Source organism: Ostrea edulis, chromosome 5, assembly GCF_947568905.1.
Source record: "Ostrea edulis chromosome 5, xbOstEdul1.1, whole genome shotgun sequence".
NCBI classification, from domain to species: domain Eukaryota; kingdom Metazoa; phylum Mollusca; class Bivalvia; order Ostreida; family Ostreidae; genus Ostrea; species Ostrea edulis.
In genome coordinates, this window is record NC_079168.1 from 75,369,286 (window position 1) to 75,387,761 (window position 18,476).

Consider the following 18,476-nt stretch of genomic DNA (forward strand, 5'->3'; position numbering starts at 1 on the left):
TACTGATAAGATACAATTGTAGTAAGCTTAAATTACAGGGATTTAATGTGATTACTGATAAGATACAAATGTAGTAAGCTTAAATTACAGGGATTTAATGTGATTACTGATAAGATACAAATGTAGTAAGCTTAAATTACAGGGATTTAATGTGATTACTGATAAGATACAAATGTAGTAAGCTTAAATTACAGGGATTTAATGTGATTACTGATAAGATACAAATGTAGTAAGCTTAAATTACAGGGATTTAATGTGATTACTGATAAGATACAATTGTAGTATGCTTAAATTACAGGGATTTAATGTGATTACTGATAAGATACAAATGTAGTAAGGTACATATACACATGTATAGTCGTTTGGACTATAAGGACCATAAATATCAGCCTGGATAGCTCACTGGTTAGAGCACCCAACTAGTATTAGTAATGCAGGGGTCCTGGGTTCGATTCCCGGTCTAGCCATAAATCTTCTCCTTTCCTGTCACATTTAAATATCCCTGGACTTGCAGGTGAAAGTCCCGCCAGGGGCAGAATCTAGGTTGTGTCTCTTTAATGGCAAAGACAGTTTAAGGGGGGAGGAATGTAGTGGTGAGGGCTCTATGAACTGTTCATATTGATCTGGTTGGTTCAGTGGTTAAAACATCTGTCTAGTAATGTAAGGTTCTGGGTTCGAATCCCAGTCCAGCCATAAATTTTCTCCTTTCCCATTACATATGTAACAACACTTAGTTGTGAATGATACTTGTATGTGTTATGATAAAAAAGAAATGACACTGTATAATATTTGAACTGTTGCAGGTTTACCAATGGGGTGGTGGGAAATTTACACCACAGAAACAGGACATATTTGACAAGGGCAAAAGTGCAATACAGGTAATCAGGGAACAATACAGGTAATCAGGGAACAATAAAGGTAATCAGGGAACAATACAGGTAATCGGGGAACAATACAGGTAATCGGGGAACAATGCAGGTAATCGGGGAACAATACATGTAATCAGGGGATAATACAGGTAATCAGGGAACAATACAGGTAATCGGGTAACAATACAGGTAATCAGGGAACAATACATGTAATCAGGGGATAATACAGGTAATCAGGGAACAATACAGGTAATCGGGGAACAATGCAGGTAATCAGGGAACAATACATGTAATCAGGGGATAATACAGGTAATCAGGGAACAATACAGGTAATCGGGGAACAATGCAGGTAATCAGGGAACAATACAGGTAATCGGGGAACAATACAGGTAATCAGGGAACAATACAGGTAATCAGGGAACAATACAGGTAATCAGGGAACAATACAGGTAATCAGGGAACAATGCAGGTAATCAGGGAACAATACATGTAATCAGGGGATAATACAGGTAATCAGGGAACAATACAGGTAATCGGGTAACAATGCAGGTAATCAGGGAACAATACAGGTAATCGGGGACAATACAGGTAATCAGGGAACAATACAGGTAATCAGGAACAATGCAGGTAATCAGGAAACAATACAGGTAATCAGGGAACAATACAGGTAATCAGGGAACACGGGCATGTAAGGACATCTGTCTCCATTCAGAAAATAACTTAACGATTTGACACTGTCAGTCTCATTATACAGAGGTCCACCAACATGGCTATGCTTGTTCACAAGAGAGATCTTTATAATTAAATCGTAGTACTTTACAAAATGTTTGTCACAAGTAGATGAGGATTATTGATGTGTCCTTACTGTAGAGTGATGCATATTTCCTGATGGAAGTTGTGATTTTTATAGGTTGCAGCTGGTCACTCTCATTTTGCTGTGGTTACCATGGAAAAAGAACTCTACACATGGGCGGTGAGCAATACACACTGACCTTTCTCTAAGTATGGAGTTAGATTAACAGTTAAGTGAGGTCAAGGTGAATTTCTACTGTGTGTTTTTTCTGTGACAGAATGTACAGGGTGGTACAGAAATTGCTGGACAGCTCGGTCATGGAAACACCTCAGCATACAAGGCCCCCAGAAAGGTGGACGACTTAGAGGGCGTTATACAGGTGTCCTGTGGAGAAGACTTCACCCTCTGTGTCTCAGGTCACTACAACTAAACTTCACCTTCATTTATTGACATCTCATGTACAGTTGATGTTTTGGCTTTCTTCACTTCTTTCAGTACACTTTCATTTCTACATTTTCAAAATTTTTATCCGTCATTTTTTTCAAAAAGGATACATGTTTCTTTTCAAGACGACATTTTGGTAATATTTTCCATATGTGAGTTTGTCAAAAACCAAACTCTAGCTTATAACTTTGCAGATACTATTACTATAGGGTTCAAAGTTGACACGTGATCTGTTATGTTGATACTTCCTTCAACTAATGTCACAGTGAACTTGTGCCTTCTGCTCTGGAAAGCTGAAGCAAAAACCACAATAATCTGAATTTATAATCCTAAAGTTGTTTTGAATCGATTTTCTTTAATTTTTAACAGATGAAGGTAAGGTCCATGCATTTGGATCTAATTACTACGGCTGTTTGGGGGTGGAGGAGGAAGATGCAGTTCTCTCCCCTCTCCTTGTCCCATTTTTCTCTTCAAATCCTGTGGAGGAGATTTCCTGTGGGGAGAATCACGTGGCGGCCCTGACTAAGGATGGTGACGTGTACACATGGGGGTGTGGGGAGTTTGGTAAGATCTCACTAATTACCTGTCGTTATGGGGATGTGGGGAGTTTGGTATTATCTGACTAATTAACTGTCGTTATGGGGGTTTGGGGAGTTTGGTAAGATCTGACTAAATACCTGTCGTTATTGGGATGTGGGGAGTTTGGTAAGATCTGACTAATTACCTATCATTATGGGCACATGGGGAGTTTGGTAAGATATGACTAATTACCTCGTTATGGGGGTATGGGGAGTTTGGTAAGATCTGACGAATTACCAATCATTATGGGGGTGTGGGGAGTTTGGTAAGATCTGACTAATTACCTATTGTTTGGGGGTGTTGGGAGTTTGGTAAGATCTGACTAATTACCTGTCGTTATGGGGGTGTGGGAGTTTGGTAAGATTTGACTAATTACCTATCGTTATGGGGGTGTGGGAGTTTGGTAAGATCTGATGAATTACCTGTTGTTGTAGTGATCAAAACTCTGAGGTTTGGCAAATCAACAATGCACATTCATCTTACTCTGCATGTGTATTTTTTAATGGACCTTATACAGTGGAGCCTCATTTATCCGGACGCTTTGGTTCCCAGTCAAATCATCTGGATCAGTGAAGCATCCAGATATCTGTATTACTTTAATTTCTGATATATAGATGTACATGTATATAGCCTTTCATAAAGAAGAATACTTCTTTATATTAATATGTTTTAATCATTTAATGACATGATATGATATGCATAAGCTAGATAACATTCATTCTAAATAGAATTAAACACTACTAAATCTTGGTCAGTAGTGTGGACATGATTGCTACTTTAGTAAGAGTACGTGATAACCGACAGTGAATGCATCGCTATTTATATGGCCAGATATCTGAAGCTTTGCTGTATTCAGTAATGGACTTGGACTATTTAAAGTACAATTTTGCAGTAACTATGTACCATAAATTATTTCAGACTTGTATATACATGAATGTATTTTATAATCTAGGGAGACTTGGTCTTGGTTCAGAAGATGATTTTTCAACTCCACAGAAGGTCAGAAATATTTTATTTTCTATAACATATTTCCCATAATGTTTAACTCCATAGAAGGTCAGAAATATTTTTTTTTTCAATAACATGTTTCCCATAATGTTTAGCATTTTGCAATATACTACAATGTTGTAATCTTTTTTTTCTAAAAAACAAAAAAGATTAAGTTGTAACTTCCAGTTATTTAACCTAAGGTTGCCACTCCTGAAAATGCCAGTTTAACTTGTAATTGTTTTAACATAAGGTTGTCACTCCAGGAAATGCCAGTTTAACTTGTAATTGTATTAATCTAAGATTGCCACTCCTGGAAATGCCAGTTTAACTTCGAATTCTATAAACCTAAGGTTGCCATTCCTGGAAATGCCAGTTTAACTTGTAATTGTTTTAACCTAAGGTTGCCACTCCTGGAAATGCCAGTTTAACTTGTAATTGTTTTAACCTAAGGTTGCCACTCCTGGGAAACACCTGTTTAAACATGTAGTTAGTGGGTGTGATGGTACTTTTCTGATCACCGTAAATGGCCGAGTGCTAGCAGCCGGAAGCAATGAACACAACAAGCTGGGATTTAACTCGGAGACCTCGGGGTTGAGGAAGAGTAAAATCCAGGTCAGTACTATCACATAAAATGTTGTTTTGATGAATAAATTTTACGAAGAATTCAATTTTAGATGACAGAATTCATTCTATAATTGTACAGGTTTATGACATTCCCTGTAAATACACATTCAGCACTGTGAAGCCATTGACAAGATACATTATAGCCAAGGTGGCTGCTGGGAAGGATCACTCTGCTGCTGTCGACTGTAAGTTTGATTGACTTCTGTCCATAGTGTCATATATCTGTAGTTTTACTGCTGCTGTCGACTGTAACTTAGTAAGTTTGATCGACTTCTGTCCATCTGTGGTTTTGCATTTTCAATTTAGTCCATGGGGTCAGAATTCTATAGAGTGTGTTCAGATTTGGTCAAGTGAATTTGTTTTTAAGTACATGATGCGAATTTTGTAGAATATAATATCTTGAAATTTATATAAAATTTTAATACATACAACTCATAATTGGACTACAGTAAAACACAGTTACAATGAACATGCTTATGATGAATTGATGCTTACAGTGAAGTGATTTTCCCTGTAGTTTTAAAACATACTAAGAACTTATTGGATATAACAAATTATTTATAATAAATAAAAAAAAAAAAGTGTGTTTTACTATATTTTTATTGACGTGCAAGAAATTTATGGATGCACACACACACACACACATATATATATAATCTATCTATTTATATAGATGAAGTGTTAATCATTCTCAATCACTCCTCTTCATATACATATAGGATAAGGGTTATGTATAATTGTATTTTTAAGTCTGCTGGTACTTTTTTAGGACTGCAGACATTGCTCACATTTGTATCATGAGGTATAAAAGTACATCTGCAGGGTTTAATTTCCTCTTCTACTCAATTATCTTACGAAGTTACCAGTAACAATAAAACTTGGTTCTCATTTGTACATCCATCATGTGTACCTCGTTATTATTGATTTAACAGTATATGGACATTTGTACACATTTGGATCTAACAAGTATGGCCAGCTGGGAACTGGGGACTTCAGGCGACGTCGGGGAATTTGCCGGGTGGGTGGGCTTCTGACGGGGAAAGTGGTGGACACGGTTACATGTGGTGATGCGTTCACAGTAGCTTCCATTAATGGTAAAGATTTCCATCTGTAACACAAATTCACGTATATCTACCTTGATTAATGTCCTTTGAATTGGGTAGATTCAGCATAGATTTATTTTGAGATCGTGTGAGACACTTTAGTGTCCTATTGCAATCCATAAGATGATACTTTAGGTCCCTTCTAATGTAAAAGTAATTAATATTTGCATTAATTTGCAAGAAATCATTCTCACAAAATCAGAACTTTTGCTTTTATTCACTTATCACTGATATACATGTATATAGATTTTCAAAAAGACCTTCATAACGTTTATGTTCTCGTGACTTGACAATGAACGACAATTTTGTCAAATTAATTATTTGCGTAATATAAGAAATCTACAATACTCTGCTGATTGAGAAGGCCTCTTGTTGATCTTAAATTACACCCTCACTGTTGCAATGACATATTAGATATCGAGGAAACCTATGATATTCTATTATTATTGATATATTGGATTGTTTTGTGCAGAGAACCAAGTGTTTTCATGGGGGAATGGTGACAATGGCAGACTGGGAGCAGTGTTTTCTGACCAGCTGAAGGGTCCAAACAACAAGTCCACTTGTCTTCCAAGGGCAATATTTGGGTCATTGTACAGCGTATGTAATTTGGCATCACATCACTGGCATGCTATTGTCATAGCTGGTAAGTCTGCTAACTAGCTGCTATGTACCTAATCAAGTTCCTCACTCAGATTAAATCTACTGTTTAGAGATGCATATTTGCAATTTTGAAAATCACCTTCTGCAATTCTGTGGTGTGATGGCCAATCTGCATGAATATTTCATTGAGAGAATTATTATTTGTTATTAAAAGGACTTGCTTTTAATTTATGCAGTCAATCAGTTTGTACCAAATTGTGTTGTTTATTTACTTACATATTAACTGACTCATAGAAAAAACTTCTTTTCAGAAAAAATTTTGAATCAAAAGACATTAAAATCAAGAGTATCATCACCAAAATGTAAGTATTGCTCGGTAGTAGTTAGAGAATCTTTCCGTTTCACAGCTAGTGATTTCAGTGTTCTCATTTTCTAATGGTTTTTTCTTAATCAGTAATTTTAAAATAATTTCTTAAGAAGTATTAGATTAGAAGTAGTACCAAGTAATAAATTGCCTGTACTTCAATTTACTTTATATAGTACTAGTCTTGTGACGTAGAAATTTCTCCCTAAAAATATTCCCTTGGAAAACTGGCTCAAGAGTGCCCCCTTCAAGAGAAAACTGGTTCAAGAGTGCCCCCTTCAAGAGAAAACTGGTTCTAGTGATGGATTTCTTCTACAGAAATCCAACTTCAGTGTCAGTTTGCTTGGAGGTGAATTCAGCTGTATTATATAGAGTAGAATTACCCCAGAGTCAGTTTTCTCCTCCTTTTGAGTCCTACTTTCTTTTTGTATATACAGGGTACATCTGTACATTTTTTTCTGTATTCATGTAGCATTTTGACGCTCATTTTTTATCGATGCAAAGATTCTACAAACATTTTTGTAAATGAATTTCTTACACCTTAATTAAACAAAGATTCTTCTTGGTACCGAATAACAAACTGTTTTAATTTTTGCACAATCAAATGTTATTAATTTTTCAAAAAAGATCTTTTGAATATGAATGTAAATAATCGTAAGCAATTTGTTTAGCTTTGCAGTATAACTGTTTAATAAATGACTAAACATAGCTCATTGAAATTCTATTGTGGAAGTTCAAACTGATATAAATTTTTTTTTTTACCTTAACAGTAATCTAGAATTCTCAAACTATCCATGCCAAAGCTTCTTCGTGGTTTGTGCTGTTTTTCTTTAGAATTCAGTTTGATAGTAGAATATACTGCAGGACAACATAACAAACTCCTAGTTCAATTAAAGTGTTTTTCCATGATAACATTGTGATCCAAGCCCAATAGCAACATAGTCCAGTGGACACTTTATAAAACAGAGAGTAAAAATTAGGAAATGAATTGTTTGTGTATTATCTACTTCAATTAAAGATTCACTTATAAATTAAAAACTTACATATATTTCTTATATTTAGAAATATTTCAATTTTTATTAAGCAGAAGAAATCCTGCTCTGGGATAGTAACAAGAAGTGGGGGATGGGCGTAGGGAATTGGCTATAGAGTGTGATGTTTCACAGGGGAAATCTAGCTGATAGTAACAAGAGGTGAGGGATGGGAGTAGGGAATTGGCTATAGAGTGTGATGTTTCACAGGGGAAATCTAGATGATAGTAAAAAGAGGTGGGGGATGGGAGGGGGAATTGGCTATGGAGTGGTGATGTTTCACAGGGGAAATCTAGCTGATAGTAAAAAGAGGTGGGGGATGGGAGGGGGAATTGGCTATGGAGTGGTGATGTTTCACAGGGGAAATCTAGCTGATAGTAAAAAGAGTTGGGGGATGGGAGGGGGAATTGGCTATGGAATGTGATGTTTCACAGGGGAAATCTAGCTGATAGTAACAAGAGGTGGAGGATGGGAGTAGGGAATTGGCTATGGAGTGTGATGTCTTTCAGGGGAAATCTAGCTGATAGTAACAAGAGGTGAGGGATGGGAGTAGGGAATTGGCTATGGAATGTGATGTTTCACAGGGGAAATCTAGATGATAGTAACAAGAGGTGGGGGATGGGAGTAGGGAATTGGCTATGGAGTGTGATGTCTTTCAGGGGGAAATCTAGCTGTAGAGTAGGATTTTTGTGGGGAAATGTGGCTTACAGTGGGCGAAAATCTACTTGATAACAGCAATGTAAGTTAATAGGTACACATTAATCAATTTTCATTTAATACTTTTATTTAATATTGGTTCATTTTTGTATGATACTGTCATACTGCTTGTACATTCCAAATTTAATTCGAGAAGAAAAAATCTTTTGCTTTTTTTTACAAAGACTTTGAAAATGTTAATTGGTTTTGGTATATTCTAAATTTTTGCTGTAATGACCTTTTGTGTAAATAATTTAAAAATAATCGATTAGATGATTTTCTAATTAATGTTCCTCCTTTAGAGTGCACCCTTCTAATTGTAGTCATTTTAACTTTCACTTTCTTATTCTAACAGCTAGAGAAACGCCTCCATTGAAAGGTTTGTATCATGCTTTGTAATACACATGCTCCATTTCGACAACGCATGAAACTGAAATGGAGCGGGAGTCAACAAAAGCACAAGAGTTGTTTTCACGTATCACAAACGTTCACATATCAAACCGGTACGTCCGTGTCTTTCTGAAGGGCGATGGTTTTATACATGATTCAATTTAGTTTATCAGTACTTTTAACCATGAATTTTATTATAAAGGATGCCGATAAAAGGAACTGTCCTGTTTTGAATGCACCAAATGAACTAAGACCTTAAGTTAGAAGAATTTATTTCGTATCTTAATTCTTCCTCCCCGTGCTAAGCAGAAAGAAACAGTCATTGACCAGCAAACAGAAGAGCTACAGGCCAGTCAAACTTAAAAAATCATTTACACCTTTGATGTGTGAAAATTCGTGCTTTAATTCAAAAACAAAATCTGTGCTTTTGATGTACAGTTTTTCACGCTTTTGATTAACTCCCTTTTCTTTTTGCACAGTTCTGAGCACAAATGGTTTGGTTTATCTTGTTCTGTATGAATAGCCTTATTAGTGGCTTGAGTGATCCTATCGCTGTGTATGTTTATTTTTCAACTACATGTACTTCTTCCAGAAAGTTGCTGTCAGAAGTAATTTAAGGTAGCCCCACCCTCGTATTATGCCATAGGTTTTTGCAAAATCTTTATTTAATCAAACTTTGTGCATGATAGAAATACATCTTTTGGAAAAATTTTATTCACTGGGTATAATAAAAAAAAAATAATTGGGTAATAAACTATTTGAAACTGAAAAAGTTTTTATTTTCTCTAGATAATCAATTTTCTGTATTTAAAAATGCTGTCAAGGGCAATAACTCCTGTGCTGGTATTGATGTGTCAATATACAATGATATTTCTGATATCCAATTAAATTATATATACATGTATCTATAAAGAAGCAGTTTTTTGAAACTGTTGGAATTCAAATTGTGCCATTTTAAACAGTTTTATGTATTTTTATTGTGCTGTTTAGGAAAATGTGAGATTTTCCATTGTTGAAATACAGTACTTCTGGTAATGCATGTTTGACATCTTAAAAAGGTGCAATTTAGAGAAAGGGAATAAGAAAGACTCTTGCAATTGGAGTATATATACATATGCCATAGTGCATTTTCATTTAAGCATTTCAGGCATGTAGCATTGTTTTTCAAAGTGTATGTGTAGGTGGGGAGGGGGGCAGTCGGAAGTGAAATTGACTTTACAAAAAAAAATTACCTGGTATCATAAAAAGCGGTCACCAAAAAGATATCTTTTATAAGTTCAATATTCAGGGTGGGTGGGTTGTGTGGGTAGGTATTCACTACATATATCCTACATGTATGTTCAATTCATCATCAATTTTTAGCTTACATTTTTCCCATTCACTATCATATTACAGTAGGGGGATCAGCTGTAAAAGTATCAAGAAATAAAGGTTGTTAAAAATGCCCCGTCCCCTCTTGTTCTCCGTGTCTGCTACTAATGTTGAGACATTTCTGGCCTGGAGGTTATAAAATTTACGAACTCATACTCAGCCATGTTTGTTTTGAGTACAACTCTGAGCAAGCTCCAAATTATACTCGAAAAATCTTGAGCATGTTCTCCATTTGAGTATGAGAATGATTTTATAAAATTTTTATAACCTTGACTTTTGAGTAGGAGTATGGTTTAGAGCATGGAGTTTGAGTATGAAGACTGCTCAAAAAAGTTATATAACCTCCAGGCCAGGTTATCCTTAGATCTAGGATTATCATAACTATTCTAGAAAATTGGACAGTATTCAGAAATCTGTCTTTTTGATATTGTTTAGATTTCACTTTAGGATGTTTTTGCACGTTATGTGACCACATTACTTCCGCAGGGTTTGCATGAAAGTCTGGTCAATTTTAAGATCATCTGTCTTTTTATATTCATTTTTACACTGGATGCAATTCAAAACAAAATTTGAAGAAAAAACAACATCAAAACAAACAAACGATACCCCCCTCCTCAATCATATGAAACTCCTCAAACAGAACTTTAGGGAGAAGGTTAAACGTTGGAGGTTGGATAAAAATAAAAATTCAATGAGTTAGGGGAATGGGTAAAACTCTCCTTGTACTAATCAATATATCTTAAATATTGCTAAAATATTTTCTGATAGATGTAAACTTTGACATTGACAGAAGTAGTTTTTGCAGCAATACGAATATTAGAAAATTCGCCGATTACTTGCTGCTGTAATCAAATTTACTCTGTCTGGAAAAATAACACCGAACGTGACCTTCAAAAAACAAAAAATATAGGTATTAGTTTTGTAAAATATATTTGATAGCATATACGAGAGCCTATGATGTATCTATTTCGGCACTCCATCAATATGAAATGGAAAAAAAAAAACCTACAAATTCTGGATTTTTTTAGTTTCAGAGGGTATTGTGATTGCTGAGAAATCTGGGCCGGTCTAAATAGACGAGAAACATGAACACTTGTACGGCTGATCATTTCCAGATTTAGAGATGGATTTACGAACGTTATCGTCCTTCCTGTATCATGTGTATGACAATTCGTCAGCGATTTTAATATTTGGCTCTCGTTATACTTGATCGATACCAGTACAGAAGCAGCTGTATAAAGATGTCACACTTTGCATTATCGTTTATGTACCGCTCAATTTACTCCAGTATCCGTGCTGATACAGCGAGATCTGACCAACTCATTGAAGCGGAAGTGACATTGAGTAGACTGATACAGGGGACCGTGCCTTTATTTCCGGTTCGCGTAACTGGTCAGCCGCTGCTAATGCCCCCCCCCCCCCCCTCCCGGTGTTATTTTTCTGGCTTGTTGAAAAAAATGCATTCTTCTCATTACCTGTGAAAGAAGTAGTATTCAATATAAATGTAAATTTTCTAGTTAACTTAAATGGTTTCACCACACCCTTGATAAAGATGGATTTAAATAACATTTATTTTGGTTTCGAGATCCGTGAAAATTTAAACACCAAAATTGATGAATCGAACAAGTCTCTGAGAGAACTAATTTACTTTTCCTGCTTAGGGGTTGCTAAGGACCGTACTCTATACAACACTTAGGAGAGTTGTTAATATTAAAGAGGCGGCAAATGTTCCATTTTACATAAATATTTGAGAGATTTTATCGTCATTATTTTTTAGATACTAAAACGCATCCGGGTCTATATGTATACTGGATATTGTCCAAGCAACCAGTAATCATATACTGTTGATATTTACATGTTTTCTTGTTAGTATTTGTCAAAGGTGGCAACCGCGACTAATTGCGTCTCTGTGATGGATGATATTTAAAGAGGAAAATCGAACTGGATTATCCAACCGAAACCTGTACATGTAGTTCAATTCTGAAATACCAAATAGTATCTTGAAGTTGAAATAGAATTAGAATAAAGGAACTAGACAAACTTATGTATTTGGATATCGTATATTTGTCAGCTGATGTGGATGTTTCCTGTCTTTTATATTTAGTGGTAATTCCACAGCCAGCTCTACAGGAAGAGGACAGCTCGTTTGCCTCGGAAGGGATAGGAAGTGAAGACGTATATTCTAGTGAACCCGTGTCAGAATCGGACGGAATGAGTGATTCCGGAAATCCATTAACGCCAGATATTGCGGTGAGGATTGTGTCTTTTGAATTGATTCCGTAAGTTTAGAAATGTTAAGCATCGCTTAAGATATATTTTTTCTTTTAAAATCTTCTTGACAGGATCGACCAAGTTCAGCAGAATCTTTTGGCAGACCCCGTTCTGGTGATAGGCCAAGATCAGCCGGAAGAGAAGTAATGATTCCCGAAGAAGACACACAAGTTCCGGAATGGCTAAAAGCGGTAAGAATGGTGTAATTTAATCGCGCAGTTCCAGTGGTCGATTTAAATAAAGCCATGATTTGTGACTTTGCTATTTTCTGAATTTTGCAGGAACTGGATGATGATTTCATCCCAATGCCTGGGAATGGCCCACCAGTAGTCCCACCCCTACCCAGTCCGATATCTGTTATAAAGCCGTCCATGACCCCAGTAATACCAAATATAAGCCCGGCGATAGCGACTAGATCTACACCCAGCGCACGAAACAGCATGGAGTGTGCTGTCCACAGAAAGGTATTAAAAAAAAGTCAGAGAGAGAGAGAGAGAGAGAGAGAGAGAGAGAAAACATATAAAAAAAAATTGGGTATTCGGTAGCGCAGAGGGTGCCCGGGTAGCGCTGTCGCTTCTCACCACTGTGACCCGAGTTCGATCCCCGTGATCGACAGTGATTGCATGTGAGAGGGTATGACGGTCACCCGCTCAGACACGTGGGTTTCCTCCGGGTACTCCGGTTTCCTCCCATAGAAATGACCCCCTAGCGCAAACATCCTGCATCAAAGGACCCCATTGGAAATAAGTTTTCGAGCTTTCATGGGTTATCCTTGGTATTTATGTATGTATGTTTGTATGTACATTTGTGTGTATATACCGAATAAACATTTATTTATATTTTATTTCAAAGGCACTTGTTTACTAATAATTTGTGTGTGTGTTTGTTTCCAAACTAACGTGATTAATGTATCTATAATGGCGATATATAATAATTTGTGCAACATAAACTATTTCATTTTATCCCGGATGAAAGTAATAGGTCGACATTTTTAGCTCTTCTGAGCCGAAGGCTCAAAGAGCTAATGCTATGGCCATTTGTGCGGTGTGCGTAAACTTTTTAGAAAAAGGGCTATAACTCAAGAACCCCTTGGCCAATTTTTTTCAAATTTGTTACAGGGTATCATTGGCCCAAGGGCTTTCATACATACTAAATAGAGGGATGTGACCCTTTAACAAGGGGAGATAATCAGGAAAATACAAACAAAAGTAGTGGTTGTTAAAAAATCTTCTTCTCAAGAACCACTGGGCAGATTATCACCAAACTTACACATAAGGATGAGGATATGTTGTAGATTAAAAATTGTTCAAGGCATTACCCTGGGGCAAAGGGCGTGGTCTCAAGGTCACTTCAAAGTTGACCTAAATTTATATTTCCTTAAATCTTTGATATTTTAGTCATTATAAGGACTAGGATCATCAAATTTTGACAGTTGATGCATCTTAGGACCTTGTGTCAAGTTGTCTCAAAAGTAGGTCACGGTGACCTTTTTTTTTTAATTTTGCAGGTATTTATTTTAAAATTAATTTTGATGCATATCTTGGGACACTTTGAAGCCTATGATCATCAAAACTTGTCAGTTGGTGGATCATGGGACCTTGGAATGCGTCAACTGAAAAATAGATCACCGTGACCTACTTTCTGAATTTTATGGCTTATCATTTATAGATATATTTTAAGTTGTTATTTCAAATACCGAGAGGTTTAGAATCATCAATTCTTGTAAGTTGATGCATCTTGAGGCCTTGAAACATATTTATAAAAAAAGTAGGTCACAGTGACCTACTTTTTGAATTTTGCAGATATTCAAATTTCACATTTTCAATTTTAGATGCATATATTGGGCACCTAGGATCATCAAACTTTTCAGTTGATGCGTCTTCAGTCTTCGGATTGTGTCGACCAAAAAGTAGGTCACCGTGACCTACTTTTGGTATTTGACAGCTAAATTACTATATTTCAGACACTATTTGACCTACAATCATCAAACTTTGTCAGTTGATGCATCTTGAGTCTTCGGAGTGTATCGACCAAAAAGTAGGTCACTGTGACCTACTTTTGGCATTTGACAGTTATATTTATATATTTCAGTCACTAATTGACCTACAATCATCAAACTTTGACAGTTGATGCATCTTGAGTCTACGGAGTGTGTCGACCAAAAAGTAGGTCACCTTGACCTACTTTTGGAATTTGACGGCTATATTATGTATTTCAGATACTATTTGACCTACAGTCATCAAACTTTGTCAGTTGATGGATCTTGCATGTTAGAAGGGTTTCGACCAAAAAGTAGGTCACCTTGACCTACTTTTGAAATTGGACGGCTATATTTATATATTTCAGATACTATTTGACCTACAGTCATCAAACTTTGTCAGTTGATGCGTCTTGCATGTTCAAAGGGTGTCGACTAAAAAGTAGGTCACCTTGACCTACTTTTGGAATTGGACGGCTATATTTATATAATTCAGATACTATTTGACCTACAGTCATCAAACTTTGTCAGTTGTTGGGTCTTGCATGTTTGAAGGGTGTTGACGAAAAAGTAGGTCACCTTGACCTACTTTTGGAATTTGACGGGTACATTTATATATTTCAGATACTATTTGACCTACAGTCATCAATCTTTGTCAGTTGATGGGTCTTGCATGTTCGGAGTTCGCTGACCAGAAAGTAGGTCACCATGACCTACGATTGGAATTTGACAGCTATATTTCAATATTCAGATACTAATTGGCTTAAAATCATCAAACTTTGTCAGTTGATATTTCTTGGGTTCTCAAAATGTGTAAACCAAAAAGTAGGTCACATTTACCTACTTTTTTTGAATTCTTAGGATTTAACTAAAGATTTAGAATACTAAGAGGCTAAGAATAGAAATGGTGGGGTTGTACAATTTATCAGAAGAGCGATTCTAGGCCCTTGGGCCTCTTGTTAGTTCAATTCTTGACTAATTGCGCGCGCCTTCTTCACACGTGGTCGGAAGAAAATGAATGCGTCGGTTATAAGTTCATATACTCTAGGTATAGGAGAAAAGACCCAAGGAGAAGAACTCGTAAGTTGTACGAACTTGCTTCTGATCCTTTTGTATATATTACATACAATAAAATATGTTCAAATCAAGTCAAAGACCTATCGGGGCAAAGTTCGTTATGCTAGATCATGTGTAAAATCATCGTCGCAAACCATTTTCTCCGGTCACACAAAGTCATATAGCCGTGGTTGTATGATTGAGAAAGCTCTCGACTTCATGAATATTTATATTTGACATATCAACCAATCAGGGAACTCTCTTAATTTTTGTCCCCCACCGCAACGCGGAAGGGGACATAGAATCTGTCCCTCCCACTTGACTTTGTGGACGCAACTCATCTGAAACCGCTCAACGGATTTTGTTCAAATTTTGTACTATTGATAGTCACCATATGTAGTTGATCATATTGCGCCGTCATTTTGATTCAACAAATTTTACAGGAGTTGTGGGACTTCTGTTCTTCAACCTTTTTTTTTGCTGCGGTGGGGGACATGGCTGCACGTAGCAATCTTTTTTTTTTTTTTTTTTTTTTTTTTTTTTTTTTTTGAGGAGAAAAAGAACACTCGGATATGATGACGTCACTCTTAGAGGAATAATGCGACGATTTCCCGATTTGGAAGGTGGATTTAGAATATAGCTACATAGTTGACTTGCTTCTAAAGGAGTGATCTGTAAGCTTTTTGTATATCATATTATTTGTAAACAAACGCTACACGTTTTACCTTTTGGAGCAGTTATTAAACTGTCGAAATCTGTTATCATGACTGTGATTGGTCAATAAATGATTGTGTCATTTAATAGATATTCATGAAAATCGAGAGTTTCGCTGATGATACTGCCACGGTTTGCGGTAGGGTAAGTACTCCCGAGCTCAGTAAGCGTGGCTAGCCTATCTATTCGTGCGTTCGAGACTACCAGGAGTTTTATATATTTTTTTCAGATTTCTTTTCTACTAAAACTGTGTTTTATGTCCCCGTAATCAAAGATTCGGGAAAATCTAATCTTTTAGCCTGTCCGTCTGTTTGTCTGCCTGTGGCAAACACTTTAACCTTGGTAATAAGACGTAGACTTTCATAGTTGGTATGTGTATTCCTTGTAGCAAGACCTATACATTGGCACAAAAATCTTTGACCTGGTGACCTTAACATTGATCTTTGACCTACTTTTAGATAATTCAAATATAAGCCATATCTTTCGAATCCTAAGAGGTATTGCTTTTCTATATACCATGTGTATTTCTTGTGAGAAGACCCTTCCAACAATACCAAATTTGTTGACAATGTAACCTTGACATTGACTATTGACCTTGGTAATTTTTTGGAAATTTTCAAAAAATTATAATATCTTTACAGTTCACTTGTTGTAATCCTTTAATTTTAACTAAATATGGTAAATATGGAACTTTTCAATTTCAAAATATTATCGTGCACATCCACCACTTTACATCCATAAAATAAATTTGGTAACTCTGTACCCCCCACGTTTCATCTGCTATATTGGACAGACCCATTAAGTTCAAATATTGTTGATTGACACTCAGTCATGACCTACTATAGTGATGACGTTCATGGAATGCGGCGTTGCATTTATAGGGACACAGACTTCATCAGAGATTGGTCATTTCTGTGGCATTCTAATCTTCTCTACGGCCCTAAAGGCAAAGTGTCTGTCAAACCATGACGAATTTAACCTTATTTTTCTTTTACAGAATGGAAGTCAAGATAGCATCGTTAAGACCCTGAACGAACGTATTCAGCACTTGGAGGCAGAGAACAAAACGGTAGGTGGTAGGGACAATACTTAGTGTAGTAATCTGATTGATAACTATATTTTAATCCGCCTACAGACAGTGCAATAAATGTGGGACTGGTGGTTAGGTATTGTGTATTTGTTGGGTTATGAATCTGACAGAGGAAATTACTTATTGAATATGAAAATATTGTCGTAGGGGTGTACTATTGATCACTTTCTGTCGGAGATGAAAGATTCATTGATGATTAGCATTCTCTGTTTAGTGTTGTCTCCTTGATGTTATGAATGATATCAAGTGACAATATAGATGTACTTTCATTGAATATGGTATCATTTGAATTAGTATTGTGTAAATTCTTTTGAATACCTCTATTTTATTTCTGTTTTTACAGACCATTCTGAATACGTCTCTCTTCGATCTATTTTTGCGGCACATTTTCAATATGTCCATCTTAAATCTGTTTTTACAAAACATTTTGAATACGTCTATTTTATTTCTGTTTTTACAGACCATTCTGAATACCGCTCTCTTCGATCTATTTTTGCGGCACATTTTCAATACTTCCATCTTAAATCTGGTTTTACAAGCACATTTTCAATACGTCTATCTTGGATCTGTTTTGGCGGCACATTTTTAAGAATACGTTTTAGCGGCACATTTTTAATGATACGTTTTAGCGGCACATTTTTAAGAATACGTTTTAGCGGCACATTTTTAAGAATATGTTTTAGCGGCACATTTTTAATACGTTTTGGCGGCGCATTTTCAAATTTTAATGTGTACACTGTATATCTCGGTCTGTTTTGGCGGCATCTTTTTAATACGTCCATTTTAAATCTGTTTTTGTGGCACATTTTGAAGACGTCTATCTTAGATCTGTTTTGGCGACACATTTTCAATACGTTTGTCTTGGATCTGTTTTGGCGACACAAGTGATGCCCCGGCAGTTGAACCTCCTCCCTCTATCGCATACGGGCACTTGTGAGGTGTTAGATGTGTATTTTGTTACTCTTTATATCTGTAGTTTGGTGGTATATATTTGTAGCTGAAGGAAGTTATACAGCTTCAGGATCTAAAGATAAAATCCCTGGAAATGAAGAGAGCTCTGGATGAAAAGAAAGACAGTTGACAGATAGAGTTGTCATTGAACGGTTTTGCTGACAATGGAGGTTCTGAGGCTTCGGTCCAATGACCAAGCAGCTTTTACAATGTGACGAATTGCACTCCCGTAAGCGTTTGATCTAGTCTAAGCTTAGGCATTGCCATACATGGTTGTGAAATACGTGGACTGGGATCAGGGACGCTGATGCTGAAAAACGTGATAGAGTCAAACTTTTGTGACAGTGAATTTTAGTAAAGTACTTTACTGAATTAGCTCTTTTAAGTACATGCCGTATTTACATGTATTAATTATGTCTGTGATGAAAATAGAAGACTATATTAAAAGGTTGTTTGTGGTACAAGATGTCTCCTTATAATTATTTCTCCCCTTCAAAGACCAGTGTTGTCAGTTTTCGTCTTCATCTTCAACCAAAATTTGTCCAAGCCGTAACTTGAG

The 18,476-nt window shown here is 36.3% G+C and overlaps 1 protein-coding gene across 3 annotated transcripts in view; it reads left to right on the plus strand.

Annotated features, from left to right (window-relative positions):
* The window catches only part of LOC125650767 (serine/threonine-protein kinase Nek9-like), a 42,367-nt gene extending 23,989 nt beyond the window's left edge, over positions 1-18,378 (plus strand). For 2 of the 3 annotated variants that reach the window (XM_048879294.2, XM_048879296.2), the window contains 16 exons: positions 804-878; positions 1,780-1,842; positions 1,940-2,078; positions 2,476-2,670; positions 3,638-3,684; positions 4,126-4,287; positions 4,379-4,484; positions 5,232-5,393; positions 5,875-6,048; positions 6,317-6,367; positions 8,452-8,475; positions 11,962-12,107; positions 12,200-12,319; positions 12,410-12,592; positions 16,874-16,945; positions 17,964-18,378. In XM_048879294.2, the coding sequence (XP_048735251.1) occupies positions 804-878; positions 1,780-1,842; positions 1,940-2,078; positions 2,476-2,670; positions 3,638-3,684; positions 4,126-4,287; positions 4,379-4,484; positions 5,232-5,393; positions 5,875-6,048; positions 6,317-6,367; positions 8,452-8,475; positions 11,962-12,107; positions 12,200-12,319; positions 12,410-12,592; positions 16,874-16,945; positions 17,964-18,047 (1,803 nt within the window). In that variant the 3' untranslated portion in view covers positions 18,048-18,378. The remainder of the gene's footprint in view (positions 1-803; positions 879-1,779; positions 1,843-1,939; positions 2,079-2,475; positions 2,671-3,637; positions 3,685-4,125; positions 4,288-4,378; positions 4,485-5,231; positions 5,394-5,874; positions 6,049-6,316; positions 6,368-8,451; positions 8,476-11,961; positions 12,108-12,199; positions 12,320-12,409; positions 12,593-16,873; positions 16,946-17,963) is intronic. The other variant, XM_048879295.2, reaches the window with a different exon arrangement.
* Positions 18,379-18,476: the final 98 nt, after the last annotated feature.